Source organism: Argiope bruennichi, chromosome 1, assembly GCF_947563725.1.
Source record: "Argiope bruennichi chromosome 1, qqArgBrue1.1, whole genome shotgun sequence".
NCBI classification, from domain to species: domain Eukaryota; kingdom Metazoa; phylum Arthropoda; class Arachnida; order Araneae; family Araneidae; genus Argiope; species Argiope bruennichi.
Window position 1 is genome coordinate 15,879,041 of NC_079151.1, and position 14,892 is coordinate 15,893,932.

The 14,892-nt window shown below is 30.6% G+C and overlaps 1 protein-coding gene across 2 annotated transcripts in view; it reads right to left on the bottom strand.

Annotated features, from left to right (window-relative positions):
- Positions 1-14,892, bottom strand: part of LOC129971855 (uncharacterized) — a 219,883-nt gene that overhangs the window by 197,101 nt on the left and 7,890 nt on the right. For both annotated transcript variants that reach the window (XM_056085833.1, XM_056085841.1), the window contains exons 3-4: positions 13,991-14,113; positions 13,232-13,360 (exon numbers count right to left, since the gene is read on the bottom strand). In XM_056085833.1, the coding sequence (XP_055941808.1) occupies positions 13,232-13,360; positions 13,991-14,113 (252 nt within the window). The remainder of the gene's footprint in view (positions 1-13,231; positions 13,361-13,990; positions 14,114-14,892) is intronic.

Sequence of the window (14,892 nt, forward strand, 5' to 3'; positions counted from 1 at the left end):
GTTTGAGATTTTAAGGGAAACAAGTCCTTCATAAAATATAGAACTTGGATGCAATGTTTCTTCCATTTTAGCGAATTTTCCAAAATACATTTCAACTTATATAGTTTCATGTAGTGAATTTCTGTCAATGAAAGATTTCGATTTATTGACAAAATTATATTAAAAACTTCTACATTTTATTAATGTTTCATACAAAATAAAGCCCCCCCCCCAAAAAAAAGAGACTGTGTGTTTGATCCTCGGAAAGAAATATTTCATATTTTCTATTAATAACAAAATGAATATCACATTTTAGCATTAAATATATTGCTAAGTTCGAGTATGTTGAAAAATACTGAACTATTTCTCTGCCATTCCGCTGTAGTATAGCTTAGTTTAGTTATATTAATGTCCCGTTTTAAAGCAACACTAGGGTTATCTAGGGACCAATTTTGTAATTTTGAACCACGGTCAGACGACGAGGACGACACCTGAGCTGGCACTCCCTTCTCCAAACTTCCACGCCACATCAGTGGAGCCATCCCGCTGTAACCAAAATTTGATACCATATGCAATAGAATACAGTAAAACACAGTACACAATATTTTATCATGTTTTGTACATGAGATTGGGGCAGTCAATTAAAAGATGTCGCAAAAGCACAAACAATGATTCATTCATGCATTCCTTTTGCAAACAGATTACAATTAAATTTTTATCTATATTATTTATTTAAATTAAATTTACAATGAACATATTCATAAAAAATTGTGAATGGTCGATTTCCATTTGAAACTATAATTTCCAAAATTTAGACATATCTGGAAATTTCTGGTTCTAGTCAATATTTCTCACTAAGTTTAATTTTAGTAATGTCCTGTTTTTTAAATCAGCAATAGAGCTATTTTGGGACGGACCACGTAATTTTGAACCAAGATCAGATGAAGGGGAAGACAACTCAACTGGCACTTGTCTCTCCAAGTTTCCACACCACGCCAGCTGGAGAACGTTTGACCATGGCGGATTTAACGTGCACCAAACTCGCTTACACAACGGTTCTAAGGGGGAATCGGGTCCCAAGCCTGAAACCCTCCGGTTCTGAAGCCGAGACCTCACGACCAGGCCACCGCGGCCCTTCAATTTTTCTCACAGAAATTATTACTTAATATCCCAAAGATTGGAACTCTATACGGCATGGTTTCTAATCTCCCTGTTTTAGGTTAAGAAGTGTTTACCAGCTCTCATCTGTTTAGTTTATCGGATTTCTGCTTACACTGCCAGAAAACCTCCCCCGCACGGGTTATCTGTTCGAAAGCGTGAGTGCCCCAGTTTTATGAAGCTATAACTGCGGTCAGCTGACATAACAAAGGCGGTTATGAGAGGTTAGATTAGGTCAGATGAGAGGGATAAATTTAAACTGAAGCGTCACCGGATGAAATTTGCTTTGTTGATCGCACAGTTATCAATGCCGGAGTGAAAAATATTGTTGCACAGAACAATGAAAATTTTAAGATGAAATATGGTTCTTGTTACACGTGTGTGATTAAAATATTCTGATGCGGCACTGATAGCCTATATTTTGGATAAATTTGCAGGCATTAAGGCAGAGTGAGTGCCTCCCTCCTCAAACCTTCTCGTATGATCTCTAGTAAAAGTAAATTTGTGTTTTAGAAGCGTTTTTCCCAATGACACTAATGAAACAAAAATTTGAAAAAAAAAACAAAAAACTACATGTTACAAAACTACATACCAAATTTGATATATTTATATATTTAAGTCATTTCGTTTTTCAATTAAGTCATCGCGATTACATATATCTGAAGAAACAGACCGAGACACACGACGTATTTTCAGAATTATTGAACGTATATATTCATTATTATTGAACAAAACGCAAAATGTGTCTACACTATACACGATATTTCTACTCTATGGATGTTAAATCTTTGTGCCGAATTTTATGTATCTAGCTCCCTTTGTTTCATAGCTATCTTATTAACTTATATTCGAACAACCGGACAGAAAGACTTCCTCTGAATAGATTTTGCTGAAAATTTGGCAGAAATCTACAAAGTTGTTCCAAAAGTCGTATACCAAATTCCATCCATCTAGCTCAAAACATTTTTGTGTCATCTTTGTCACAAATAGACATAATTAAAAAAAAATGTGTTTTCAAACGCAAGAAGGACTAAAATCTAGAGATTTGTTAAAATCTCGAGTTCAGATTTTTTCACAATTACGATGCTTTTTCTATACTTCGCATATGAGAAAGTAAAAATGTGTGAAATGCGAAAGAAATGAACAGAAATGGAACGACAAATGATAGTTGTAAGTAAATAAAGCATCCGGAGCAACAACAATGAAAAATTAATAAATTAGTTTAGAACCCAGAAGTCTTGTTTTGAGTAATCAAATGTACGATTTTCTGAAAGCTGCTGTTTATATGTAACATTTGCAAATAGTTCAAATATTTTGAAAAAAAAAAATGTGAACTATTGTCTATATGCAAAGCTGTAATAAGCTGTTACTAAATTTTATAATAGTCAGAGGTAGCGCATTAAGTTTTATATTTCTTTAGCCTCATCTCGTAAATGAAACAGATTAAAGTTAAGAACACAATACTCAGTGTAGCTTTTCAAATGAAATGAATAATTATTATTGACATCATCACAATAATAATTTTCGAAGTCATTGAAATAAGCCGTCAAAAGTTTGGATGGTATGTCTTTTGAACTATGCAGATCATGATATAAAATTCTATGTTCAGCGCTTTTAGCATTACTTTTTTGTATATAATCTTTCATATGATAAATAGTTCAAGATTATGATAAAAATTTTGTCTTATATACAAGAAATGGCAGATGGAATTTTTAAAATATTGTTTCTTAACCTTTTCACCGTCCTGCCCTGTCTGCGAAAATTTCTGTTTTTCGCCGCATTAGAGCAAACAAAAATAAAAGCTCAAGCAAGTGAACATTTACAAAGCGTTTCAAACGTTTAAAAGTTTTAAAATGGAGAAGAACGCTTGAAGCGCGTTTACGACCGCCCTGCAGAAGTTTCATTCGAACACCCTAGACGACGAAGAGGTTAAAAAGTTTAATAAAATTTATCTAGAAATAAAGAAAGGGAAAGTAAATTATGAAGAATATAATAATTATCCGCCAAGTAATTAAATACTCAACACAGTGGCACTGCTGCATATTTCCCCACCCCTTCGATTTTTCTGGTATCGATAACATTCAAAATAACGATAAAAAAAACTTTAAACCACCAGTAATAAGAGCTACCACAAGCACGTTTTCAACTGAAATGGGACATCACACGCTATGCAACTCATTCATTCCAATTACCGTCAGAAATACTAGAACATAAAAGGAAACTTCGTTTTCCATCAAATTTTATGAGCTAGTAACCTTAAATAGGGATGGTACTAATATATATAAAATTAAGTCTTCAAAATATTTCCATATTTATCTTTTGCATTGTAATAGCACGTTAAAAAACTTCTGACTTGAAATAAGTAGTTCGATTTTTAATAACTCGTATACGATGTAACAACCGTAAGTACACTCCGAATTCGAAGAACTCATTTTTTGATAATACATCTGTCTGTCGGTCCGGTTATCTGTCGATTTATTTATCTACGAACGCTTCATCCCCAAACATAACAGCCTAGCTGGATGAAATTTGGTATGGAAGCGAAATCCATCCTAGAAAAATTCTTTAAATTTGGAACCAAATCAGACGAAAGATTAACTTTCTGTATTTTTAAAAATCTATTCGTATATAAGTGAAAGCAATAAATAAATATAAATAAAGATATATGCATGAAATTCTGAAATCCACCTCGGCTTATAAGATCTTTATTTTGGCAAGTGGTGTAATGCGAATGGGGAAAGGATAGACTTCGTTTCCAGATTAATGTTTTTAAATATTACGTCAGGTACAGTTTTAAATGCATAAGACGAAAATTTGAAAAAAAAAAAAACCCTGCGTATTTCAGTATAAAACGTTATTCGTTAATTGCAAATAGTGTTAATTTTAATGTAGCTAAGTAATGCAAGACATTTCTTTCTTTTTTTCTTTGAGTAAATATTGTTGATTTAACATTCAGACACACTTATTTAATAAAAAAAATTTTTCTCTCTTAAAATTAAAATACACCGCCGAAGATAAATTCACAATGTTAAAATTTATATTATCATAGATTAAAATGAAATCTTTAATAATTTATTAAAGAAATTAAATTTAGCAATTGTTTATGATGTGTGTCGATATTAGTAAAAGGCTACAAGTATGTCCATTAAAGTTTCAAACAAAATCACTCGAACGAAAGAACCTTTATTTGTCAAATTACTTAATGTCGTTATCTAACTACAGATGGCAGCACGAGATTAAAATTTTGATATGATGAATTTGCTTGCAGCTGCTTTCATTTAAAAGATATATTTATTTAAGTACCATTATTTAACTTCCTTTTTTTCCAAAAAAATTATTTTAAAAAAATGAGTCGTCTTAATTTTTTAAGTGCCACAAATATGAAAGTCTGACTTAATCAAGACTCCTCCCCTTATTTCACCTAAATCTGACTTTTTTCTTTTTCCTTTTACCGTATTAAGTTCCGGCAAGGGACATTATTCAAAAGCTAATATTATTCACATATAAATCTAGTTTATATTTTTTTAAGTGGGAATTAATTTACAAATAAAAAACGGGATAGTTCGAAACATTTAATTTAAAATGGGAATAAATCCGGCACAAAGAATAAGAAAATCAGAATATCCCGTCTAAACTGGTTTGTTCGGTACTGTTCGGTCAATGAATATCAGAAGATACTATTCTAATAAAATAGTTCATTATTTAGAAATAATTCCATAAACTAATTTGTTGTATAAAAAGACATTGTAGAATACTTTGAAAATGAAACTCATTATTATTGGGATTTTATTCAAACAGTTTTGCACTGTATTATTTTAACTCAATACTGGATTCTCAATTTATAAAACTCGATTTTCATGTTTGTATCTAAGGGGGGGGATTAAAAATTGTTAAAGGGAAATATTTAAAAAAAATATCAGCAACTTAATCCAAGCAATTAAAGTAAAATATTAAATGAACAGCACTATCAGTAAATACTTTATGATATTGCAACAGCAGGAGTTAACATTTTGCTCTAAAATGATATTTCTTAGAAACTGATTGTGCAAGATAAACGATAAATACTACAAAATTATCGTTTACCAATTACAATGCTCTTCTAATCAAATACCAGAAACAATTTAATTCTTTTTTTTGTTTGAATAAACAAACGATAAGTCCGAAAAATTGTTTGGAACAAAACACTTCATTCATTCTATTTACGGCATTGACATATCTGATGAAATTCGTACTCAAGATCAAATCGATTCAAAACTAAGTAAAATGATTATCAGTGTCGAATTATTCAGCTACTCGTGTAATGATAATGTTTATTCAATGATATAAACAAATGCCAAGGACCGATAACCTATTGGTGTGCTTTTCTCTGTTGATTCAAAATGTATGAAATCAATATTGCTGAACATTCTAAATCAGAATTTCTGAAACTTTTCCCACTTGAGATCCAATTTCGGCTATTAAAATATTTACCCATTCCTTCTTCCCAAGTTGTTTTGCCACAAGTAAAAAAAAAAAAGTGGACATTGATGTAGTCATTAGAGTTAGTCGGTTAACCCCTTCTTTGATTTGGCTCAAAATTAGATTGTGTCTGTCCTATGGATGTTAAATCTATGTATCGAATTTTATCTTTCTAGCTCTCTTCGTTTTGTAGTTGTCGTGTTAATTTATATTCGAACGACGGACAGTCAGACACAAAATTTGATAGAAATCTACAAATTCGGTGTTCAGACCGTATATAAAATTTCATTCGTCTAGCTCAAAGCGTTTTTGAGTTATCTTTGTCACGGGCAGACAGGCGGACATAATGCCACCAATGTGTTTTGCGAACTCATGGAGGTCTAAAATCTAAAGATTCATCAAACTATCTTGTTCGAGTTTTTTGACGATCGGAATATTTTCTCTATATTTTGTTCATGATGAAGTAAAAATGGATATAGAATTTCTTTTTTTCCTCTTCCGCTTGCCGTAATAAGTGTAAAATAGCGTTCCGATGGGCTACGGTCTTTACGAATATGGTAGTATATCTTCCAACTGATCCATTGTTGGATCAGCCCCGCCTCTGGACGCAATCGGGATCTTCTCGCAGATTGTCGGTAAAATGAACGGACATCAAAGAACCCCAGAAAACCAAAAGAGACGGGAAAGAGGGAAAAGTGTGCCAGACTCAAGGCGAGCACAGATCGTTGGAACGTGTCTTCATAAAAAAAACTTGTCTTCGTAAAGCCCGCGTCTAATATCCAGATTGACTCCCTTTCTCCGCGTCGATATACCGATGAATCAGTGTCCATATGAATGAAACGTAATTCATGTGCCATATCTTTGCCATACCAAGAACTAACATGAAAAATAAGTTCGATAAATACTAAAAAAATGATTTCTTTCTTTAAAATAATAAAGAAAATCAAGCAAAAATGCACATTTTTTTTAAAAGCAGTTAATACAGTTTTGAAGATTTATTTTTAATCTTTATGATCTATCTTTGCTTCGGGAGGAAAAAAACAAACAAACAAAAAACGGTATTATTGGGTTTACACTCGCCTGGTTATAAGACGGCCAGTAGGCAGCGCATACGCAGAAAGGGACTGATTTATATTTACTACAATTTCATAAGATAGATTCAGGCCTTCCATGCTTGGCTATAAATTGCCATTTTGATCTCCCTAAAATTTTCTTTTTCACTGCGTATTGTATTAAAATGATGGATATTTACTCAAAGAAACATGGTAAAATGAAGAAAAAAAGGTGAAAATATCTAAATTTGAAAAACTATAGAAAAAAATGGTAAATAAAATGAAAAAAAAATCTTCAACCTAAAATCAGAAAGAATAAAGAGCAAAGAATGTCGGAATTAATCTATGATAAGTAATCAACCAAAAAAAAAAATGCCAAATTCTACAAATGCACGCGGAGTAAGAAACAAATACAATACAGCGGCAGGTTGTTGTCCCATCGGGACAATTAGCTTTGCCATCGACTTAACAGCATTGTTCAACCTTCCTACGCATGCTCTACCTCCTGGCCGTCTTATAACTCGCCGAGTGTAAACCCAGTATAACTTGACTCATTTGTGTGGCAGTTTAAAACTAACACATTTTGAAATTAGGTAACTGACGGAAGTTTGCCGCATTTCTTAGCTATCTGCAGACTTTGCATTTCTCTTCAAGGAAGGAGAGGAAATCAAGGAATAGTGTAAAAATTTACGTATTGTTTCTGAATTATTCTATTTTTTCATGAAATTTGATTTAATTTTGGTAAACTGACTAGTTCTTCTAACCTAAATATTCTTCCCTAAATACTGAGGGGTCGCGGTGGTAAGGTCTCCGTTTCGGAACCAGAGGGTTTCAATTTCGAGACCCGATTCCAAGAACACCCGTCGTGTAAGCGGGTGCACGTTAAATCCATTGGGACCAAACGTCCTCTGGCTGGTGTGTGGAAGTTTGAAGAGGGGGTTGCCATCTCAGGTGTCGTCCTCGTCATCTGACCGCGGTTCAAAATTCCTAGAGGTCCGTCCCCAAATAGCCCTAGTGTTGCTTTAAAACGGGACATTAATATTATAACTGAACTAAACTAAAACTCTCTAGATATTGATGGTGGGAGGTCAAAGAATCGAAAGTGTGAACTATTCAGTCACATAAGGGATACTTTAGGACATCTTAAATTTCGACTAAGACAGTACTAGTTGCTTGCAGTAATTTTAAGAAGAAATAAAAATTTCAAATAACAGGATAAAGTAAAATCACATCTACATGATCTTTAAGTAAATGTGTGAAGAGAAATAACCTTCAAGCATGTTTTGGGAATCGTAGGTGAATATTTCGTCTTTTACTCGGAAAGAACGCCTATTTCAATGCGTTACATCCATATCTTGTATTTCAGAAAATATCATAAAATTTACCTCAGTTTTAACACAAAAGATATTACGTTCATGAAAAATATTACTAGAATCACTGACGGATTTCCGACTAAGCAATTACCTAAGGTCCCTACGCTGCGGGGGGGGACATGCAAGAACATGAATTTAAAAATTAATTTAGCCAGTTACCACAAATAAATATATAAAATATAATTTTTAAGAATAATACAATCTTAGGATATTATTAACACTTTTTCAGGTACAAATTGTTGTTTTCTATCTGATTACTTTTCGCGTAATCATTACAGTATTTATAAATAACGGGTCTGCGCTTTGATGTGATTGTGTGAATACAGAGTAATCATGAGTTTTAGCATATAAATTATTAAAAACTATATGTATTCACAAAATTAATAAAATAGTTAGTATATTGATTGTTAAAAATGTATTGAATGTTAAACTATATATACTAAACTATATACTATGTATACTATAAACTATATGACCAATTTAGTTAATAAAGGACCTCGTAATATCCATTGCCTTTAGTATAAAATATGCCTAAATACGCCATTAAGTAGAATTGATTTCAACTGCAAGCACAAGTCTGGAGAAATAATACAAGCATTTGATTGCTTATTTTTGTCTCAAATTTCACAAGTATTGGTAAAAGGGTAGTGGGACAGATGCGTACAACCATTTGCGTACAATCAGTTGTCTCGTTTACTATGCGGTTGTGTTACTGAGAAGGTTCAGTTCTAGAAGAGGTTACAACATCTTAAACGTTATCTAAAAGTGTCATATTTGGCGAGAGTTAGCCTGATGTTTGACACAATTTCGAATACTTAACGATACGTTCATTAATATAATTTCATGCGTTTTAATACTATAGGAGTAATTTCTACTTGCTTTTTATGAAAGATGGATTGCTTTTCAATGTATATATTTAAAAATGTAAGATAAAAACATTGGGGAAAGATATTTCTGCTCATATAAATAGTGTACCCACTTCGAAATAATAATCATTTTTTCTAGATTTCAGATATAAATGCATTACTTTACATAAATATAACGTTTTGCATTAAACGAAAGAGTTTGCGTTTCATTAATTTTTGATTTATTTCTTCTTGATTCGTTTATTTAATTCAATAAGTTCGTTATTTAAATATAGGCAATTAAAAATTATTTCTTAAATTTAAAGTACAATTAAATGAGGTTAGTGGAATTGGAAGGATTTGTAAGGAGGGATTTGTATTTGTTTTTAAAAAATCAGTTTCCAGAGTAGAACGCCATTCAAATTTAAACTTTTCTGTTTATCATCGTAGATTTAATTTAAATGTTGTTACATTTTTTTCAAAAATCTGTACTCTGATAAAGATAAATTATTTGTTCATTATACGACTTTGCACTTTATGTATGAAATATTTTAAGTATACGTAATATAAGCAGCTTAGGTGCGTAAAATAAGCAGCTTACTAAATCAGAAGTATATTAATATTTTGCTAACTGATCATTTGTACCTGCGAAAATTTGTAGGAAATATTAGCTGAATTCAAATTTAATTTTCTTCTAGTTGCACTATTCATTAAACTATAATCGAAATCTACTGTTAAATATAAAACAAAATTAAGAAAAAGAATTTTTACATTAATATATGTAGTATATGTTCTTCAGAAACTTTAATTTCATTAAAGATCGTTCTTATATGTACAAAAAGTCATTAAAAATAGTGTTGAATGAAGTTCTGGTAAAATACTCTTCAACAATATACATCTACCCCTTTATTGAAATGTTTACTTATTAGCTATGCGTTTTTTTCCATATTTTAAACAATATAATTATTTCTAATTTCAAAAGAATTCATGGCCGTTTTAAACCTTCCTGGGGCCCTGAGATAATGCAAATCTCAAAGCCCCTTTTTCCCTAAAAATATCGAAAACAAAAGAAAACTTTCTATAACACTCTAAACAATATTGTAAAAGGAAGGAATATATTTCTTTAAACTGTAAAGCGTCAAATTTTTTAGAATTATAAAATAGCATAACGAGTAAATGGTAATTAGAAATATTACTAGAGTAAAGTCTCAAAATTAATTTATAATTTTGATTATAACTTGAATAAATTTGACTGCACGGCCCACTGTCATTAAATGAAAGTATAAAACTATTTACCTTTCTACAACTATTAAAAATTATCAAGAGCTGAGGGGTTCCTTGACAATTGCCAACTTTACCTATTTAAAAATCTTGTCCCCTCCCCTCCCCCCAGATTAGAATTATTCAAATAATTTTTTTGGACTGTTGACATAACAGCTCCTGTATAGTAGATTCAAATCTCTTGGGAATTTAATTATATTTAATAGAAATGGCTTCAAGGGCATCTTTCGATTTTACCATTGATTCGGACGTTCTTAAGCGATTTTTTTCGTGAAAACAATGCACAATTTGCAGATATTTTGCTATGGAAAAAGTCTGGTTATCTCACAATGAGCCCATAGTTTTCAGAAGTCCAGTCGAGATCCATATAAGATTTTAAGAGCAAATGAATTTAGAACATTAGTTTCTTTATTTAAAAAAATAAAGTCAGACTTCTTTTACTGCATTGCAGAAGAAACTCTTGCTGTAACATTAAAGAAGTTTTTAAAGAGATGTTTTATTTCTTCATAACTATATAAGTGAACATTCACTTCTATTTCTGTAATTTACTTTCATTCATAATACATGAAACTTTGATTAAATCTTCAGTATTCCATTATAGTATTTCCATTATAGAAATTTGCAATCTTGTAATTAAAATAAAATGAATAATTTCCTATTAGTATATTGCTAAATAAAAAAAAACTGCATTATAATACTTATGTAACAGTTATAATTTTTTTTCTCAATATAGGCTAAAAGTTTGGTGAGTTTGTATTGGATTTGAAGGAATATTTCACAGAGCATTAATTCTTTAATGCTACTATGTACAAAACAATAATTTAAATGATTTCTTAGATCATAGTATTCAATACACTGCAATATTATAAAAATCAAATAAATAGTAAATGCGGGATAAGTTTAAAAATTGTGAAAAATGCTTTCTTATGTATTATTATTCCATTTCCATTTGTAATGTTCCATTAAAATATCCTGAGTTTTATTTTTAATTCATAAAATAAAATAAGGACTGTTTTAGGAACTTAAATAAAAAATTACCTAATAACATACGCACACACACACAAAGGATGGGGGGGGTGGAAAAAATTGGCTTTTAACACGGAAGCATATATTTTAAATTTCACAGATATCTCCAAATTTTTCGTTTAAAATTATTCAAAAATTAAAGTGTGGAATATTCAGACTTTAATCTAAAAGTTTTAATTAACAAAATAAGATTTTCTTCCAAGGATGAAAGTGAATGTATATATATGCTTCTATCATTCTATTTAAAATATCGCCCATTGGACGTAGAGACACTAAATTTAACACACGTATATTTGGAAGAAAAAAATATGCAATTCAGTGCATTTAAAAATATTAATACAAAAAATATTATGTCTTACGTAAATTATCTTAAAATTTTTAAAAAATTCATTAATTTTATTGGTTTATCAATCTTTGCTTAATTTTATTCTATAAAAAGAATACAGATCTTAGATAGCATGTATGTTTTATAGTCAAGATCTTCCGTTTATATTTACGTACGAAAAGATAAAGTTTTCACATAAAAGAGAATACTAGATTTTTAAATATAAGATAAGATGTATTTTTATTATATCAGGCTTCTTAAATTATTTATTTCATGTGCATTTGAATTATTTATTTGAGTTCCAGAAATTCAAAAGCTTTGAACAGATTTAATTTCAAATAGTAGTAAATTTATCACTGTTAAATTCTCTTATTGATTTATGTGCTATTAATTAGCTGAAATGCACATTTAAATGATCCACTTATTTTAAAACAATGGGAATCGTTTGTGATGGTAATAGTTAAGTTCAGGTGTATTTTTTTTTAGAATGGAATTTCTATTTCCGATTTTTTAAAAGTTTATTGATTTTCATTTCATGAGAACTATATTTAGCATACTTTGATTTTGAATGAATAATGCAGAGAATTTATATGATTTGGAAGTAAAAATTATTTTTTACTGTAAATTTTTAGAAAGTTATCAAATAATTCCCTTATTTTTTGTTAAATTAAAATTCTAATTAAAAATTCAAAAAATCACTTTCCTACCCTCCAAAATATATATTTGCCAAATTTGATAGGCAGACGGCAAGGTGTGTACAGAGCCAGCATATACACATAGAGACAAAAGTTTTTCCCTGTGTTTAAGCATCAAAATTTAGTTAAAATACCAATACATTTTCTCGCCAAATACTCTTGCCAACAGATAACATATGTTTTAGCAAACCTAGACTAATTACTCCCTACCCCCTTTTTTCAAAGAGCTACGCGTGATTTATTGGCTTTTTTATGAGCTGTACGCAAATGGTTGTACGCATCTGTCGTACAACCTGGTAAAAGTACCTTCAACCACAATTCTTGGCACATTTCGAAGGGGATTTGAGGAACATGACGATTGTTTTGTAAGAATTTATATCAGCTTCATTAGACAAAATTCGCACTTTCTCTTCCCTATGAAAGTCGTGAATATTTCATTTTCTGAGAATTGTCAGAACTCACGTGAGGCGCAAAACATTCTTTGAGCACACTGTACTGTTTTGGGTAATCGAAGAATACCAGTGAATCGTCGTTAATTTTTTTTTTAAACTTTTTTTTCAATTTTGAACAAACTGACATTAACTAGACTTACAGGTACAAACTCCAAACCCCAAACACGTATATTGTAGCAATAAAATATTTTAGACAATTAATCCGAGCGAAACATCTACAAGAAACCATGATGGCAGGATACAACATCAATTCTCTCCAAAAAATTATCGTCCACCCCTCTCGATTCTTCTACACGCCAAATGGTGCCGTTGTTACAACAGATTCGTGATTTTATTCATGAATAAAAAATCGTAAAATAGCATTCATTCCAGAGCGTGGTGGTGATGGTAGTTAAATGATTTTCATGCTTTGGAGAAATATCTTTGATTAGAGAATGCTAGGAAGTATTCCACGCATGAAATAATAAATTTATATCACCATAACTTTTAAAAACCGTTCTTTCTTGCGTATTTGTTTCAGAGAAATGTTTGATCGTAACTTTTAAAAACTATATCTATCGGATAATATGATTTCTAAAAAGTCCTACCTGTTTCTTCTCCCCTGTGTTCCGTTCCTTCGACGTCTGGGGGCGTTTGCCTCTTGTTCGACCTCGTCGATGATACTGTCTAGCATCTCCAGAGATTTACTAACCTCCGGCGGCGCGGCATCGAGAGTTCTGCAAAATAAAAACGTTTTTTAAGATCGATGCACAATAATCTACTTTTTAAAATGTATTTCCAACACTCTCAGCCTTTTATCATTCAGGATTCAATTTTTCATAACAGAATTTAATATTTTTATTTTTTAATAAAAATATTCCTAAATTCCTGAGATTTTAAATAATTTATATAAAAAGGCAACCTGTGTTATTTATATAACACATGCCTACCTTTATGAAATTTCAAGGTATATTTTTATTATAATGGAATGTATTTCTTTTTGTGATTTGATTTTTCAATAATTACTTCTTCGAATTCATATTTATTTGTTCATGTGTATGCACTCTCAAGTAAAGAAATGTATCTATTAATACAAATCAGTTTTAAATTGATATTTTTAGAAATATCTTTTATATTGCATTACTTTTTTTAGCTTTTATATTGCATTCTCTTAATTATGTTTCTTTTTATTGATATTATAAGAAAAACCACTGATCTTTTTAAAATTATTTCCATTTTGATTAACAATTTGAAATCCGTAGTTGAAAAACAACTGATTAAATTGTTAATAAAATGAATAATGGGCAGTGAAATTTGGCTTAAAATATTTCGAAATCTAGAGTAATTTAAAAATTCTATTACTAGACCTGAGATCTTCTACAGCAGTTTCTGCGTTAGGGTCTTCCATTTCTTCATCTTCATATATAGTCAGAATATCGTCCAGCACCTCGAGTGAGTGTCTTACATCCACAGGCATATCTCCCAAGTGCCTGCGGAGGTTTTACAATAATTATGGAGTTTATACATTTCTTAAATACAAACATCTGTCAATCTTTGACAACAATACATAATACTTTTTAATATGAATTACAATATCGAGAATGTATCGAAATCTTTCAAACATTTTACAATGCGATTTAGATGAAGTTGTGTGATTTATATTTTCCTAAATCCAAAAAAAATCCTTTTGGAATTATATCTTTGTGTCCATAGGATAATCCTAAATTACATGCAACTAGACAGATGAACTTAGCATTTGGACTTTAATTTAAAACTGTACATTTGTATCACATCCTAAGCACATAACTAAAATTTTTGATCTCAATTTTTTCCCTCTGCATTAAAAACTACACAAATAGGGATTACAGTTGCAAACATTTCATTTTTTAACATGAGTATTGCCTCTGACTGAAAATGTTGTATGCATTTTTTATTTTCTCATATACAAAGTATAGAAAAAATACAATAATCGTCAAGAAATTCAAACTCGAGATTTTGACAAATCTCCAATCTTTCCTGAGTTTGAAAAACACATATCTTTAAAAAAATGTTTGTCTATCTGTCACAATGATAACTCAAAAATATTTTCAGCTGGACAGATGAAATCAGATACATAGTTTTTACATCCATTTGTAGATTTCTATAAAATTTTGAACAAAAGAGGAAATCTGTCTGTCCGGCTGTTCAAATATGAATTAACTCGATAACTGCAAAACGAAATGAACTAATAATATCAATTAAATATATCAAATTTAGTATATGATTTTGT